Source organism: Numenius arquata, chromosome 8, assembly GCF_964106895.1.
Source record: "Numenius arquata chromosome 8, bNumArq3.hap1.1, whole genome shotgun sequence".
NCBI lineage: Eukaryota > Metazoa > Chordata > Aves > Charadriiformes > Scolopacidae > Numenius > Numenius arquata.
In genome coordinates, this window is record NC_133583.1 from 17,305,297 (window position 1) to 17,323,494 (window position 18,198).

The 18,198-nt window shown below is 39.5% G+C and overlaps 2 protein-coding genes across 6 annotated transcripts in view; both read left to right on the forward strand.

Annotated features, from left to right (window-relative positions):
* Positions 1–10,536, forward strand: part of NISCH (nischarin) — a 31,990-nt gene extending 21,454 nt beyond the window's left edge. The window contains exons 14-22 of one of the 5 annotated variants that reach the window (XR_012463340.1): positions 1,933–2,054; positions 2,744–2,830; positions 2,951–3,006; positions 3,505–4,821; positions 5,248–5,422; positions 6,526–6,679; positions 7,295–7,423; positions 7,755–7,916; positions 9,143–10,536. Coding sequence is in view for 3 of the 5 variants with exons in the window: in XM_074152742.1 (XP_074008843.1) it covers positions 1,933–2,054; positions 2,744–2,830; positions 2,951–3,006; positions 3,505–4,821; positions 5,248–5,422; positions 6,526–6,679; positions 7,295–7,423; positions 7,755–7,916; positions 9,143–9,771 (2,831 nt within the window). In the remaining 2 variants the exon portion in view is untranslated. Of the gene's footprint in view, positions 1–1,932; positions 2,055–2,743; positions 2,831–2,950; positions 3,007–3,504; positions 4,822–5,247; positions 5,423–6,525; positions 6,680–7,294; positions 7,424–7,754; positions 7,917–9,142 lie in introns of those variants that run through there. The other 4 variants (XM_074152742.1, XR_012463339.1, XM_074152743.1 and 1 more) reach the window with 4 other exon arrangements.
* A 6,774-nt stretch (positions 10,537–17,310) lies between these two features.
* Positions 17,311–18,198, forward strand: part of STAB1 (stabilin 1) — a 59,225-nt gene continuing 58,337 nt past the window's right edge. Inside the window, 3 exon segments of the mRNA XM_074151952.1 lie at positions 17,311–17,328; positions 17,330–17,372; positions 17,375–17,442. Coding sequence (XP_074008053.1) covers positions 17,311–17,328; positions 17,330–17,372; positions 17,375–17,442 — 129 coding nt within the window.

Sequence of the window (18,198 nt, forward strand, 5' to 3'; positions counted from 1 at the left end):
CCCTTGTCTTATCGCAAAAGGCCCTGTTAAAAAGTTTGTCCTCATCTTTCTTATAAGCTCCCTTTAAGTACTGGAAGGATGCAGTGAGATCTCCCTGGAGCCTTCTCTTCTCCAGGCTGAACAACCCCAACTCTCTCAGCCTACAGTCATAGCAGAGGTACTCCATCCCTCTGATCATTTTTGTGGCCCTCCTCCGAACCCACTCCAAGAGGTCCATGTCTTCCCTGTGCTGAGGGCCCCAGAGCAGGATGCAGTGTTCCAGGTGGGGTCTCACCAGAGTGGAGTAGAGGGGCAGAATCCCCTCCCTTGCCATGCTTCTTTTGATGCAGCCCGGGATATGGTTGGCTTTCTGGGCTGTGAGTGCACATTGTTGGCTCATGTCCAGGTTTTCATCCACCTGTACCCCAAGTCCTTCTCATCAGGGCTGCTCTGTCCCTTCACTCCCCTGCCCCTCAGCCTGTATTGATACTGGGGGTTGCCCTGACCCAGGTGCAAGACCCTGCCCTTGGCCTCATTGGACCTCATGAGGTTCATATGGACCCACTTCTCAAGCTTTTCCATGGCTGTCTGGGTGGCATCTTGTCCCTTACAGAGAGATGTGTATATGAGAGTCAAGGTTTATTTACAGTAATCCTTTTTCACAAGGTTTCTTTAGTAGAATCTTGGGGAAGGCTTTTATAAATAGTGGGAAAATAAGGAGTAGGGTAGGCAATTTCTCAGGCTTAACAATAGAAATTGATTATTTGCTACATATCTATCAAAAATTGTTTTCAAAATACTAATTTTGAGAAATCTATTTTTAAAAATTGAATTAGCTAGGTGATTAGTTTCACTGTTAGACCTTAAATCATGAATAATGAAATTAATTTCCTGATACGCTATTTCTATGAATTGTTTTCTCTGCAGTTTTTCTAGACACCATCTGTTTCCGTAACACATTATTCAAATTAAATGTCACTGGCAAGTGGCTTATGGAAAAAGATTAAATATTTATATAGGAAACTGACAAAAATAATGCTGTCATGTTCTGGTTTTCCTGTCAATTTGAGTTTCCTTCTTGCTAACACAGTATTTTTTCAAGTAATAAATACCTCTTGTGTTTCCTTGCTATGAGATGGTTTGATGTAATATACTAAACTTTGCCATCAACCCAGAAAGATATGTGCAGAAGTTTTTATGCTCAAGCCAGAAACATATCCACACTGTAATTCTGTTGTTTATTTGTGCATTTATATACTTGATCTCCCTGGCTGGCTCAGTGGTAATGCTGAAAATTGATTTGCTCTGCTGCATCAGTGTGATGCTATGAAATATCAAACAGGCAAAAAGTCAAATGTCCCTGAGAATGCTGATTTATATGCACTTATGATAAGTTTTTACTGATAATTCAGCTTTGAACCCTTCAAAAAAAGTTCTGAATAAGGTGAGATAACTGTCTTGAATGGCATTTGAGGAACCAGAACTTCTGAGTCCGGTTAAGATTTTACACAGATATTATACTTGTTCACTTGAAAGCTACAGAAATTTGAGAGTATGCTACAAAACTTACAAAGGGTTCTCTGCTGTGTTTTTGCCAGCCTGGCAATGTTTTGGTGAAAGTAAGGGTTAGTATTAACAAAACTGACTACTTGTGTTAAAACTAAATCATGTGAAGAATTCTTATACCAGATGTTCAGATTGAAATTGTTAGCTTGAAAAGCAAGCTTTAGCAGTCTTTAATACAACTTTCAGTGCTTTTAAAGGTACTTCTGTAGTTAGACTAAAATTCTGCCTGCTTTTGTTTTGTCTGGCTATTATATGTAGATATCCTTTAATGATTTTTTGATCAGATCTTGATTATACATTTTTAATTCCACTTGTTTGGCAGATAGTATTAGACATTCATTTTGGTTTTACTTCAGTGATTTTAATAGCTGTTTGTATTTCTTCTAGAAATAATTTGTGAAGAAGCAGTCCTAGCCAGCACTTTTTTGCAATCCAGTGATTCGACTCCTACAGACCATACAGTTCCCCAGAGATGCTTTGAAATACCAGACTCCAGATGTAAAAATCAGGTAATTGCCATCCTTCTGTTTATTTTATGGTATTTTTAAGTTTTTCCAAGCTTATTTCTGATACTAAACTTCCATTATCATAGTAATCCACAGCAAAGTTTTTTTGATTGTCAGAGCTATTATAAGGGAAAAGGGGGTAGCCCCAAGTTTGAGTGAAGGGGGTTGGTCTACCTTGTAAATTAAATGCATAAGCTAAGTTTACCAGAGTTGCAGAGAATTGTTGTCACTATGTCATGACTTTGAGATGTTTACCCAGTATTAGTATCACAACATTTAATATCCACATAGATACTGAGTGTAAGACTTCTATCTTGTATTATTTACAATATCTGTTTTTGGAAGGAGATGCTCTTGCTAGTAGAGTGGAAGAACCTTCTCCCCATCAATAAGTAATGGCCTTAATTTGTCTCCTTCAGACTCCTCCTGTTTTATAACTTCTGTATTGTGATTTAATTTGTTGTATTGGAAACTCTCTTCATATGCATGGCTTCAAGGAAGGAGATGGCGAGACCTGAAGGAATCTCTTCCTTTCCTACCAGTGTAGTTGGTCTTTGTCGAGTTCCTTTACCTTTTTGCCTCACTTTACATAACTTCAGTAAAAATTTGTAGTGCACCAAAATGTCTATGGGTCACAGGTTGGATCTGTTCTCAAGTCAGCAGCAGAGTTCCTTCTTTTCTTGCCTTAATAGACTGCCCAACCTAAAGTAAACAGTGCTTCAGGATCCTTAAAGGATAGCTGTTCAGCTGCCCATGAGTACAAGAGTCAGGACTTTGAAGTGAGTTGACTGGCTTTAAAAAGCAGGAGCCAACATTAACTTTGCTTTTCATGTATGCTGAAGTCTGACAGCAGCTGTTAAGTAGTTGATAGCTTCCTGATGTTTTCTTCTTCTCCTTAGGCACCCGCCTCTCTATTGGATTCGTGCAAAAACTATGGAAGTGGTCGTCATACGTGGTAAGCTCTAGATATACAAGTTCTGGTTTAAATCCTCATTAGCTTTTGGGTAATAACAGTGGGTGCTGCATTTTTAAACCTGGCCTTTAAGGCAAAACAGTCTCTTTCATTGTATGCTGCCTCTGGGATTTTTTTGAACCAAAATCATTTTCACAGTGTAAAGTGTTTTTAACTTTTGAACCCTAGAATGCAGTTGGTAGCTTCAAAACCAGCAATAGCTGTTATTGTAAAGTGCTTTAACTCATTGATACGCTTCTTGGGCCTGGGAAATGGAAAATGAGTTAAATATTTTAGGTTTTACTTCCCATAAAATTGCACGCTACCAGCCTTTAAAATCAATGGCTGTGTGCAGGATGAAGATGTTTCATAAAATTACACTGACAACTTTAGTAATAAGGGCAAACCTCAAACTTCTGAGAAGCAGTACCATGAATTGTAGGTAGCTATGGCTGGTTTTAAATTCAAGTTTGCACTTACTGTGGCTTATCTCTTTTGAAGTTTGAATCACTCAGAGGAAGAACACTGTGTGGTGCCTGACCCCTGTAACACCATCATCTTGCCTTTTAATTGTATGTCATACACTGCCACAAACCAAGATTTTATCCAGCACCTTTCTGCCTTGATAATGCAGACTGTTCAGAGACACCCCCCCTCCTTTACAGAGAATAAAGGAAGCCCTCTGGGCGATTCCAGAACCACAGGCAAAGAAGATGGATATTTTGAAATGGGACTTCATGAAGGAGATCAGACTTTTGAGTTCAGCCCTACTTCAGATACTCGGTCATCTGACAGCATAGCAGTCGAGAGTGTTGACATAGTCAAAATTCTCTGGAGTTTTTCTATTCACATTCATAATGGACTCAGGCAGTTTGCTTCCTGTTTGGTTTTGACTGATGATATGCTAGCTGTGTTTGAGATTCCTCATCAGGAATTGGGAGGAAATTGCCAGCACATCTCTTCTGCCTTGAAATTAATGCTATGTTTTCCGTATACGGATCTAACAGAATTTGGCTTTCTCCTGCCAGAAATCTGTTTAACACTGAAGCTGAAAAACAGTGACAACTGCTTGTTTGTTGTTTCAGACTCCCAGAATCTTCAAGACTTTTATTCCTGTTTACATGCGTGTTGCTCTCAACACTACACATCAGTGTTACCAAGCTCCACATTGCACAGTGGAAAAGCAAACCTCCAAGAGTTTCTCTGTCAGCTTATGGAATTGAATTGTATTTCAGCAGAAGATGTTGAAATAAAAGGTTGTTTCCCAACTTACCTTGTTTGTGGGAATAAAACCAGTGTTCAGAAAATATTGCATCCACCAGAGTCAGCTGGCAATAACAAAGAATGGTCAAAAAATGTTTTGTGTTCTGCACTTTATTCTTCGGTGTATAAATCTTCTGACCAGGGTCCCTGCGTGGTCCATCCATGTTGGATATTTCTGACACCCCAGCATTTGTACATAGTAAAGGTGGATTTCAGTTTACTGCCAGGCAAATGGGTAGGCTCAGAAGACTTGGAAAGTGTATTTAAGCTGACTAGGATTCCGTTAGCATCACTTGTGTTGCATCCAACTCATGGTTCCATCCAGCAGAAGGGTTCGTTTTTGGATGGGCACGTGCTGGAGTTGCTCATTGGATACAGAATTGTTACAGCAGTGTTTGTTCTACCTCATGAGAAATTCCACTTCCTAAGAATCTACAGTCTTTTAAGGACACTCCTGCAGGATGTTAAGACTATTATTATTTTCAAATCTTCAAACAAATCAGATGCTGTAAGAAATCACGTTGTGGAGGCAAACAGACATGGTCAGTCAGCAAGGTAACAATTCCCATAGAAGGTCTGTTGCATGGTGCTGAAGTGAATGTGGCCCAGCCAGTGTGTTTACAGTTGTCATTGTAATTGGTTTTGGCCTGTAGTATTGAAGTACTTTTTCATTCTTGTAGTGTGTGTGAATGGTTATGCTGGGTTGTACCTGTCTACCTTTTTTGTTTCTGTTTTGTTTTATGGTTGCAACATAAAATGTATTTTCTTGTGGAAGGAGACTTCCTATTTCATGTACTTTTAGGCTGAGGTCATAGCAGATTGACAGCTATGCTTAACAGATATCATTTAAAGTAAACTATTAAGAATAGAAGTTGCCTGCCTGTTCCTGATTTCTGAATGAACTAAGTACTAATTTCTGTAGGGGAAGAGCTGTGTATTTCCTTAAACTTTGATTTAATGTGTTTTCTGGATCTCTTCTAGCTTTTGCAAGCCTCATCTGACGCTGTCATCTTTATATCCATCTGAATTTCTAATGCAGAAGATAACAGAAGATAACCAGATTCCTGTTCACCTTCATGTTTCTGTGTCTCTGCAGTATGTGGCTGGGCTGAAAGGAAATGCCCTAGTTGAGTTTTTCCATGGCAACATTGCAGAGGTATTGTGCCTAGCCCAGATGTATAAAAAGGTGCCTTGCGGCCTTTCAGTACTAGACAATATTTTTAAAAGAACTTTCCTCATCAAACTTAAGACTTAGGCTCTGTGAAACCTGGAGGCATTTTGGACAAAAAAAACCTGTGTTACTCCATGTTGGGTTACCTGCTACAGTGATTGTTATCCTGCCAGGCATACTTTGCGTTCAGGATCTGTGATGCAAAACAGGAGAGTATATTAGTGTATGTCTTGAAGATCTGATGACTCTGAGAATTTTCTTCTTTTTTTTCTTTGAAGTGGCAAGAGGAAAGAAAATTACCTTAGTGGAATTATTTTGTGATTATATGAGCAGATAAACCTAATTTCTGAATAACGGTTATATAGTCTGTGTGGGGAACATGAAATTTAAAAGTACAAATCTTATCTTTAAATTCATGATGTGACTTTTTAAGACATTCAGTCATTGTGGTCTGAGTACAAATGTCAATTGAAATGCTTATTGATGAATAGAGACGTTTTTATTCCCTTACCTTACTTCCAAATCTTTTAAGTAAGCACAAGTTGTGGCTTCTCTTTTTACACCAGGAGAAGCTGATAAAGGTCACTTATTTGAGGATTCACAGTAAGCTCATCAAGCTAGAAGCTGAGAAGATGCCTAGTTGGAACAGCAGTTGTAGTAGCAAGCTGTGCTTCTGTCCTCTCTCTTAAGGATCTTTGAATCCCAACCCCTCAGTAGCATCTGAAGGCTCAATAGACTCGTTGAGGCTTGGGAGGCACTGCTCATCTGTTGACTAAAATTTTGCGTGTAGTGTCTGTTCTAGAAAGTTCTTCTTGTGCACTAGATGTTTTTTCTTTCTAGTTTTGGTCAAAAAACAAGGAATAATTGCACCGTGGCAGAAAAATAACTTTCTTATATTAAACACGAGACATTTCCAGTAGACTGCTGTTGCGTTTGCCTCAAAGCTGCAGCTTTGTCTGTAGCATGTTCACATGCTTCAGACTTTGAAATTGTTTTTCTAGTAGTCTGAAGTTGTCACTAAGGCGATGAAACTATCTCTGAAAAATCAAAGTGTGCAAGTGATTTAGGAAATACAATTTACATCTTAGGTGGAAAATGAAGAGTTGAGACATCTCATGTGGTCTTCAGTTCTGTTTTACAAGACTCCTAATGTGGAAGTGATGGCTTGTGTGCTTCTCTCAACAAAAGCTATTTACTTTCTGTTGGATGATTCTTTCATTCGTGCTGATGAGCACCAGTCAGGTAAGATAATTATTTTGATCCTTTAATAAAGCTACCAAATTAATTGCTGTCTGTATGTTTGTGTTCAGTTTAAGTACTGGTTTTCATTGATACTCTTACTTGGACTTCCTAGTTGAGGGAGAGACCGGCACCATTTGCTGTATGCAAAGTACTTGTGTGAGGCTTTTATGTTCAAAAAACAGGGTCTTGAGTCATGGCTGCTTTGCAAACAGACCACTCCATGTGTCATTGTACCCATGCTTTTCTCAGGTGTCATTTCATAGTCCCTAGCTTCTTCACCTGGGCAGCTAAAGGCCCTTTCATAACCAAAATTATAAGTGAAGGGTAATGAAACTTAGGGTTTCAATTGAACTGTGTGTTCAGTTCATGTGAGTGGTTTGTTAATGCATCTGCTGATTGAAATCTGATGTGACAGCTACTTCAAGAAATGCTGCTAATGAGATTTGGTTGTATTTGTTGATTGAGAAAATACTAGCCAGTATTCCCACTTTCTTCCTAATTTCTTCCTTCAAGTGTGTTTTAGGTATGAGATGTTAATATAAAAGTTATGCTTAGGGAAAGAAGAATCTTTTTTTTTTTCTTTTGACTTTTTTATCATATATCCTTTTTCAACAGATTTTTGGAACAAAGAAAACTCAGATTGTGAAAATAGTTCTTTCCACCTCTCTTGCTGCTTTGTGCTAAAACTTAACGACCTGCAGTCAGTAAATGTTGGCCTGTTTGACCAATACTTCCGAATTACTGGTGAGTACATCTTGTACTTTAAGTTTTTCCAGTTCTGTTTTGTCCTTCTAGTCTTGTCTTAGATGCGTTCCTGTCTTTATTAGTGAGATCGAACAGTAAACTATTTAGTTTAAATCAAGATAAATTATATTCTTTATTTTTGGTGGGATTTTTAAGGATTCTATTTTTTGCAAGAATTTGAAAGCTTTCTGGATAATGATGCATGTTTTCAGGAGAAGACATTCTTCTTCTCAGCAAGAAAACTTTTTTTGGTGACGGTTGCATGTTGGTTGAAGAAATGGTAATGCCACATACAGATTTGTGAGTGGCTTATATTCTCTCTTCTCTTCAGGACACTCTGCAAATCTTATAGTCACCTGCCTGACAAGAGACAGTTACAACACTCACACCTTCATACAGCAGCTTATGGCAGTTTTGTCACTGCTTGCACGCACGCCTTCACCTGAACCAGTAGATAAAGACTTCTACTCTGAATTTGGGAGTAAAAACACAGGTGAGTGGTGTTTTCTCCATGTTGTGAGTTATTTAGGCATCATACTTAAAACATCATCTAAAGTGTACTGATAAAAAACTTTAGAGGGAAATTTATGCATCAATTGTTTCCTATTTGATACTTTAACCAGATTCCCTCATTTTAATTGTTTTACATGTTCCTTAAATGAACAGAACTGATAGTCTTGCACACGTGAAGCTGTTGATGGCTTCTTGAGTCCAGCAGAAACGGCACTTCCTGTACAGTATTTCTGGATGTGTACTAATGTAGCTCCCACTGCAAGTTTCAGCCTAACCTGTAAAGACTTGTAAGTCAAAAAACAGTGAAGATAACTAAGTCTGAAGGTTACATTTTTCCTCACTTGGTCAATTAAAAGAATCCCTTCATTCCTGAGAGTGAAGTGAAAACTAGGCTTTTTTAAGGTGTTAGGTTCAATTCCTATATCAGGTGAAACTTTTTTGCTTAGAATTCTGAAGCCAGTTGAAGGCACAAAATAAAATGGTGTCTTCCTGAAGAATAGTTGTTACTGTTTTAAGGAGAAGCTGCGTAAGCCCAGAAAGTGCAAGGTTTGATGGGAAGTATACCTTTTATTAGACCAATCGATTTATGTGGAAAAAGTAGGCACGCTTCCTTTAAGCTTCGCTATGTTGTATTTCAGCACTTACAGGAAGTAGGAGACTGCAGTTTCACCTCCTGCCACTCCAGAAGGTAGTGTGGAGCAGAGGAATGTGCTTATCCAGTATGGAAATAAAAGCAATTCGTGTAGAGTCTTCTTTTTCTTCTTTTATTGTTTTAATTTCTGTTTTTTCTCTCTGCTTAGAAGCAGGGATTTTGTTTGCATTCGGTGGTCTGATAATGCTTTCAGTGAGTTCAGAACTGAGGAGTGGGAAGGAGGCAGAGGAGGTCATCTAGTAGGGAGGTGGATAATCTCTGACATAAGAATCCAGATGTATTTTCTTTAACCTCTTCTGCCATTGTCCTGAACTAAATATGTGGTTAAAATTTGCTGAAAAATACGTTGGTAATGCAAGAGAGACTCCAGTAGATATCTGCAATCTGTATAAAATTATTCCAATATTGTATACAAGTACAACCATATATGAATAGATACAAAACCTGAATTCTTCCATCTGCAGCCAAATGTCAAAGGTTGTTGCTTATCCTAATGCATTAAGAAAGTATTGCATAATACTAAATGGAAGTATAATAATGTATGTTTCTTGCAGGAAAAATGGACAATTATGAACTGATTCACTCCAGCAGAGTAAAATTTATTTATCCAAATGAAGAGGAAATTGGGGACCTTGCTTTTCTAGTGGCAGAGAAGATGGATGGTTTGACTAATCTTCAGTCCCTCAACATCCTTCTGTATGTGTTGGCATTTCAAGTAAATCATGTTGAAGGATCTGCCCAAAACACTAGTTCGCTTCAACCTAAAACACTTATATTAACCAGTTCTGATTTGTTTCTCTTTGATGAAGATTATATCAGTTACCCACTACCTGAATTTGCGAAGGAACCACCAAAGAGAGATAAGTATCAGCTTGTAGACGGAAGACGAATCCGGGATTTAGATAGAGTACTGATGGGTTATCAGACATATCCACAGGCCCTTACATTTGTGTTTGATGATGTTCAGAATCAGGATCTGATGCAGAATTTAACACTGGATCACTTTGGAGAAACTGATAGTGCCCCAAAGGGAAGTGCTAAACAAGAAGGCAGCAGGAGCAGAGAGATCCAGTGGTACATCTTTATCCCAAGTGCAGAAAGCAGGGAGAAATTAATTTCATTGCTTGCGAGACAGTGGGAGATCTTGTGTGGTAGGGAACTGCCTTTGGAACTCACTGGGTAATTATTGCACAGCTAAGTGATTTCAGTGTCTGTTGCAAGGTAAAGCACAGTGTTTAAATAAATGGTGCCTGTCAAGTTTGTTTTTCTAATAAGGAGCTGACGTGGACTCCCTTGTTCCCTAGTGCACTGAACATTTAATAGTACATAGAAATATTCTGAAGTGTTAACTGGGGACTGAACTTCTTGTAAAGTCTATTTTTTATGCAATAGTATATAGTGAAAAAAATCATGAGACATCCTGGGAAACTGTATGGAAAAATTAAGGAGTCAACACTAGATATGCTGTTGTCTAGGGCTGTTAAGGTTTCCGCTATTTTTCTGTATATATCAGTTTTGCTGTTCTATATAAATTCTAATGTGTAAATAAGGGTAAATGCTTGTGTATGTTCAAGTGCAATGTTCTTTGTATGAGAAGTATTTTGGGTATGCTGCTAATGCTTATTATTTAATGATCTTACAGTTTTACATATGTTTTCCTTTGAAGCCAAATGTAATTATTTGCTGCCAATCATGAATTTATCAGTAAAATTTGAGCCACAAGCAGGTGACATTTTCATATTAAATTAGTTTCAAGGGCATTCTTTCTCCTTGTCCTAGGGTAAAGAAGAATTGCCTGTTAAAGATCCACTCAGTATCATCTTGAAAGTGGAGATACCTGACATGGGTATATGATCATTTTGCCAGCAAATAATGAGTTTGTATCTCTGAACACAAAGTCTTTCTTTTGCCTATTTTGTCAATACAAATAAAGTGTAATTTGACAGTTTTCTTTTGGCCTTGTCTTTATTCATTTATTTTGTGTTTGCAGGATACAATATCAGCAGCACATGTTCCTAGAGTGTATTGTAAGGTATGAAATATGCAGCAAGACGAAAGAAGAAAATAATTTATTCTACTATAGCAAGTTTGTACTGGTCCAGAAACAGAGCTGAGTCATGGAAACTGAGGATCTGCAGCTTCTAAACACAATTTGAGGAGGATCTATTTCAAGTACTTCTGCTTTATAAGATGTTAAGGAATTGCTTTCCAAGCTCTCATTTTTAACTTAAATATTACCATGCCCAACAAGTTTTAGCCTACCCCATTAGAGTAAAATCCCTACTCTCTATTGTGAAGACAAATACTGAGGCTTTGAAAAAGACTGTTCTTTGTCCACTGGGATTAAGAAAGTAAGGACTGTTTTGATACATACGTGCCAGCTGGTGTTGCTTAAAACTGATGCCTCTTAAAAAACAAATAGAAAATTTTAGGTTGGAAGAGAACTCTGGAGGCCCAACAGTCAAGCTCAGAACAGGGCAAACTTCAAGTGGATTGCTCAGAGCCTGGACCAAACAAGTTCTGAGTTTTCTCCGAGAATGGCAAGTCCACGATGGCACTGGGAATGTGGTGATTCCATGGAGTACTTCTCCATGATGATGGGGAGCTTGGCTGTGCTCTTTGGGCTCCAGGTGCCAGGAATGTTGCGGTCAGTACAAGAATGACAGACACAGGCAGCCAAAGTCAAATTGTATTGCAGGATGCAGTGGAGTTCCCTAAGCAACCGAGGAGGTGAGAAGTATTGCTTGAGTGCTTCTCTGTTTTACAGTTTAGCAGAGGAAAACTACCCACTCTCAAGCTTAGACCAAACTGAACAATTAAGGTAGGTACAGTAGGCTGCTGGGGAAACCTAAATTCTCCAGTACTTTAGAGTACTGAAATCTATTCCCTGAAATTTCTATTTCCTGAAATCTCAAGGATGCTTATGTTCATTTAAGCTTAATTGTCATTAGGTAGAAAAAACCTAACTTCTTAAATAAAAATCCTAGGGATAAACTAGTTGAAAGCTTAGGTCTTCATTAGTTCTTTTCAAAGTAACTTTGGTAATCACTTACTTGTAATTCCCGTAGGTAACACTTTTGAGTTGCTGTACAGGCTCCTCATAGTCTGGTCTGCAAGCATTTGAGAAATTACCACGTGAACAGATTTATGGTATGCTTTATGGTTTAAGTCAATGCAAAGGGAATCTGTAATGAGTGCCACGGAACTGCCTAGCATTTGAGCCAACATGAATAGACACCTCTGCTCTCATACTAGGGGTCATACTTGTTTCTGGGCAAGTCAAACCTGTTTCCATCTTAATTGCAAGTCCTGTCCTGGGGAATGCTTTGTGCTTGAGGTAGACTCGAGTTCTGTTTCTAAGCATCCTATATAAAGCCCAACTGTTCAAATATATTTTAATACACTAGTGCATATCATAGAACTATGTATTAGAACAAAAAGGATAATCCTCTGCTTGTTACATAGTTTGAGCAGCCAAGGTCTCTCTTCATATTTCATTGCAGCAAGAACACAGCTGTGATTAAACTTGAAATTCTTTTAAGTCCACAGCTGTTTAAAATATTAAATCTATTCCTTTGGATCAGATCATTAATCCAGGAAACAGGTACCATTCACCCTTGAGATCTTGGTAAATACTAAATACATTTTAAGATTAATAAAATGTTCAATAGTTCATTGGATACGTACTGCAGTATTTCTTAATTCTTCTATTAAGTATCTCATCTATGGTGGTATCAGAATTGTTTATTTTCACGGCATTTTTGTCAATAAATAATCTTTTATACTCTGTTGGGTAAAGGATTGGCTATGCAAAGTAAAGTGTCTTCCCTGACGCTTTAGCTCTGGTTCATTTTTACTTGGGTAAAACCAAAATCGACCCAACCAAACCCAAAACAAGAAGTCTTCCTCTCTTGTGCCACCAGATACCTGATCCCCCCTGCTCTTTTGCCCGTGTTAAAACCTGCTGGAGGTACAGTGCTTTGCTTCATTTAAGTGCAATGTTAAGCTGAAAAATTTTTACTGTCGTTCCTCAGCACCAGCCTGTTGTCTTTATTGTCTAATTCTAAGGTAATCTTTTGTTTCTAAATTTAGGGATTTATTTAAATGAGTTTTTCTTAAAAATGCACGATCCTCCATCTTGAGCTCTATCTGATTTTCCCTTCATAAAGATTTCTCAGAGCTTTCCACAATTAGTTTCTACAGAAAGGTCTGTGAAATGAAGTAGCTTTGTAAGTGGTTGTGGTCACATGAAACAGTCTTGAGGAGTTCTGTTTTTACAAGAGTGCTACAAAGCCCTCCATGTGTATTTCTGTTCCTTTAGTAATCCTTTATACTCAAATCTTTTACAGCTTCTAACCCTTGTTCAACGTTAAGGCAATAACTAAGTAGCTAAAGTTATGACTTGATGCATGTGTTGGCAGGTGGGGAGATGTTTTTCAGGAAAGTACCTCCTAAACCACCTTGGACTTCCATAGTCTGATTCTGCAGCCGTTGTGGATGTGTGTCACCCTAGGAAGACCTATGCAATCATTTATGTTCAGTGTCATCCGCTGAGGATCTGGCCAACGGTTTTAAAACTTCCCTTGTTTTACAATTGAAAAATTGTAAATGAATCTCATTAGGAAGGAAAGTAAATGAGGTGCTGACCTGACCCAAACTGTTTTCTTTGCAAGAAGAAATGACAGTGTGACCTGCATCCTGTCTGTCCTGTGTCCATTCCCATGCTGCTTTTACAGCACTCTGACCTGCCTGGCTGTAATGTACCGAACAGTGATGTATTTACATCAGCCCCTTTGACTTGTCTTCCTGTCCTTGTCAGCTTTCATAAGGTGTTTCTTTTAAAAAAAAAAAGAAAAAAATCAAATACCACAAAATGCTGGTGCTTCTTGCTCGAATGTCTCTGATCAAAAAGTTTACTTCTGTGGTATTAAACTTCAGACGTACCAAATCTTAGGTGGAGAAGCAGCAACACAAGGAAAAGCATGAAGTTGTGGTTTAGAGCAAACAGACTGCAAATTTCTGTTTCCTGCTGCCTATTGGATAATGAAGGGCATTTGGTAACTCGGAAATCTAAAAATTGATGTGGAAAAAGGGGGGGGCTGTGAAACTCATTACACTAAGAAGGTGCTAAAGAAAAACTTTTGCCAACACTGGAAAAAACCCACCTGAATAGATGCGCTAAGCCCTAGTGCTTCAGACTTCAGGGTCTCTGAGAGGCAATGGTGAGAACTCCCAGTGTCTCTGAAATTGTTGAAAATGTTGAGACAGTGGGATCCCAGCTTTCATTGCTGTCATGCTGTTTCCAGGCAGGTGCTTCAGTGCAATCCTTGACAAACTGTTGGCTACAGCTTTAGACAAGCGCATTGTAGGCCCTTTCTATCCCTTATAGATCACAGTACATGAAGGATAAGCAGTACCACCATGGGAAAACACGCTGCCTCTAGTCATGCTTGTGTGAGCAGGTTATGAGTTTGAATAGCTCGGCCCGTTTGTTCAGACATTGAATTCATATTGAATATCCCTGGGGAATTTAGTGCCTGACTCTCCCAGTACAATCCCAGAGCATTGCTTAATAAATGAGAAAGGTACAAAAGTAAAACCAAGAGATGGGAATACGTAGCTGGCTTTCGCTGCAGGAACGTGTGTGTAAAGGAACTGAGAGTCGATAGCAATAAATAGGCTGGGACTTACAGTACTTATGTGCTCATGTTTGTGCTGCTGCCCTTCTAGGTTTTGAACTAACAGGATGTGAGCAGTTTCAATAATTTCTCCCTGAATCGCATGACAACATTGTACTTGGGCAGCTCTACTTGTCTGCTTGGAATGGGACCATTGCATGTATGTGAGAGATAGATAAACAGGCTCTTATTTGCTGTGCAACCCCTCTGTTTTTTTTACGTTTATCAGCAAACTTTAAAATTCCATTCCTTCCAACTTGCCAAGAGAAAAGAAAAAACCAAAAAAGTGGGATCATGTACTGCTCTCTTCACCAAGAGCCTCGGAGGTGTGTTCAGTAAGTATGGTACCGCAGGCCCTATTCCTACAAATCAGCAGTTCTGGCTTGGTCTGTTTGATCCTTTCCTTGTACCTCTTCAGACTTACTGTCTTCTTACACACTTACAACTCAGAGTGAAGAAACTTTATGTTCTTTCCGAGCTTTCCCAGAAGAGTGGAACGAGAGTCCCATTTCTTGCTGTGGACATAACTGAATGGTGAGCTCCCACAGAATCTGTGTAAATAGACTGGATGGCGAATCATTTGTCTTGACTCTGTAATTTCTGTAAAGATTGCTGGAACAAAAGATTTCAATAGCAGGAAATTGCCCAAGCTAGCCAGGGCTGCATGCACTTCACAGAGAAGGGCTGGTGACCCAGCATTTTAAAATGCATCATGTGACACAGGCAGGGAGGCTGGAAGGGTTTGTAGCTGTTTCCTTTTGGCTTTACGCAGGCAACATTTATTTTTCTCATAGAACAGGTTCAGTAGTTTTCACCAGCAGTTTTTCAACTCTGAATGTTAATATGTTCACAGAAACAATGCCAGGTCTTAGATAAGTTACTCTAGAGGACCCAACCTTTCATCAATGCATAAAGCAAAAAGACTGAGTGAGGAAAAAACCCAGAGCGCTGCTGCTTGCCAACAATCTGCTGATGATTTGGGAGACTGAGACTACAAGGTAAATCACTAGTGTCCTGCAGAAGTCGTCTGTGTCAGGGCCAGAAGTTGAAGATGATTCTTCCGAGACCCACGTCTGTGACTTTAACTGTTAAACCAGCTTTCTTCCGCCGTGTGGGCAGAAGGCACTTGACTGATAAATCAACCTCCACGCTTTCCAAAACAAACAAAAGCCCACGTGCTAAACTTCACCGATAAACACGCTGGCAGACAGTTGACAGCTCCTACTGTACGTTTTAAAATTGTATTTGCACAATTCTGTTTCAATCAAACATTGACTAGGATGTGAATGAAACGCTTCTACCCTGCCTGCACAGAGCCAGTTGCCTGCTCTGTCATGAGATCCTTACAAGTCTTGCCTATAAATTTTCCCTTTAATGAAGGGTTTTTTTTCCCTTAGTTTTCCTGTCTCATATATTCCTTTAATTGCTAGTGACATAGCAAGTCCTCTGGCTTCATTCTTGTTGCACTACTGAGTATTTCCTCTGTAAATTCTGGACAGTTTAGAAGCAATCCGATGTTGAGCTTTCTGACAGATCTCAGGATCTTGCTTTGTGGGACTTCGGGGTATTGAAATGCTTTGTGCAGATTCCTATGTATATGAGCTGGTCTTGTACAGAAATGAGGGAGGGAAGTGGTTTTTTTTTTTATTTATCGACAATTGTGAAGGGTGTTGGACAAAACTGGAATAAAAAAATTGATCCAATGCATTTTGCCTCCAAGGCATAAGCTTTTTATTGATGTGGTCCGTGAGAAAATCCATCCATCTGCTTGGGAGGACTCCATCTATTGGAAGAGAATAGGAGCAGTGTAAGTGGAGCAGTAATTTGTGTTTATTTTGCCCAGCTTTGCTCCCTGTCCTGTTTCCATGCCAGTATTGCCATCTTTGGTGATACTGCCAACCGGACTGCCACTGCGAGCACGTTTGCATCTTTACACTGTGCACTGAGCATTATTAATGGCTCTTGACCATGCGTTAATTTGGAGGCAATTGGTGCTTCACCTTCTTTCTAATTCCCAGAACCATGCAGATCCAAAGTTGATGCAGGTTTTGGTGTTCCAGATCCAGCAGCAGCAGCGATCAGCAAAGTAAGTTTCCGTTCTCTCAGAGCAATTCATACGCAGTGGCTGAAACATGCTGCCTGTGCCTCTCGGTCAGGAAAGCAGCATCTGATGACATGACCTTTTGATTTTTCGGTTGATGCTCTGCTGCTGTACAATGGCACTTCTCAGTGTTTGCATTTTCTGCCTGTATATTGCTGTTGTATTACTTGCCTTTAAATGAGGTATGGTCAGATAAGAAAGGTGGCTGTGAACCTTTTGATGTTGCTGTGAATCTGATTTATTTAATTCAGACAGGAATTTTCACTAAGTCTTTCTCTCCCTTCCCTTCCTAGTTTCCTTGCAGTAGGTCAGATACAGCAACGATAAGCAGCAGTAGAAAGCCTTGGAATCAGTCTTTGTGTGTCCTTTGTCCCCTGTACCATTTTCAGTGTTGAGCCATTTAGAAAACAGTCTGAAGATTCATTAAAAGATGCCCACACCCTCTTGAAGTGCCTGAGGGTAAGCTATTTTCACCGGTAGAAGCTTATCAGCTATCTGTGGATGGCAACTTAATCCCTATGTCATATAGCCAGCTCTTGGAAAACCTCCCAACAAGGACTCAATGTCCTTCTAGACTGCCTGTTGTAGCTGTGTAAGCCTAACAGGTAGCATGGAGCAGAGAAGCAGTCTCATTCTTCTGTTTTCATGGCCAGTCTAGTAGGTAAAGTATTGTCCAGCTTCCCTACTAATGTCCCCCTCTACAAGAATGTCCCCACTGTCCATTTGCAACTTTGCCATCCCACCAGAACCTGTCTGAGCTCTGTTGTCTCTGCCTCATTTCACAGATCTGCAGGGTACCAAATAGTTTCCAGAGCTGTGTGAACCCTCTGACCTTGACAGAGTAGCCATCTGTAGGGAAACGATGGTCCCAGGGCTGCAGTTGCCCTGTAAGGGGACCAGTGGGCTGAGTCGTCAGATTGAGTTGTGGGCTGGTACTTCTCACATGGGTTGCAGTGGATGGTTGTGTGCCTTATCTGCTTCCTGCTAGTGCAGGATATATTATAGTGCTTGCTGTTCATCATGCTGTCTGTCGCTGTAGGATAGAAGAAGAGGTAAAGCACAATTAACAGCACTAGTAAGTACAGCAGTTCTTATGTACTTTATATATTAGCATGCATATCTTGGAAGGGGGGTAAAAAAAGTATTAATGCTCTCAATTATTTACGTAAACACAAGAGTAGCTTCCTATCCTGGCTTCATTGAGGCACCTTCATGTAGTACTAATGGCTCAAAAGTGAAAAGATCCCTCCTTGCTCAGTAGGATTTGTTGCTAACAAAGTGGTTGTCTTGGCAGTGGGTTGTCTTGGCAGCTTAGGGAGACAAAGTCCATGTAAAAATCTGTCAATAATCAATCTTGGTTGTTTGTAATTTTCAAAAGGAGAAATTCAATTGCAGACCATACTGCAGGCTAGCATGTGTTTTTTTAATCCCATTTTGGGACTTTCTTATTCTGAGTGCTATCAAAGTGCTTCTTGGATTCATCGAGCTGTCAGCAGTGTTTGGAAAATGATGTATTTTGCCACTGCTTCCATAGCACCTGCAAAATGTGATGCTTTTCTTGCCGAGAAACTCAAATACTTTAAATAAATATCAAAGCCTACCCAAAGTGCTTGCTTGATTGATAGGATGTGCTTACATTATTGCTCTGAAGTGCAGCATGTCACTCACAGTGCTTTGCTTGTGCATACTTTGGGATAGACAAACCTTCTGTTTGAGGTGTTGTAGACATGTTAACATCGGTGGTAAAAGGAAATTAACTTAACCTTCATGAATTCATGGTATTTAAGTCTGCCCATTGGATTTGCCTTCAGTTAAGCACACAGTTAACCTC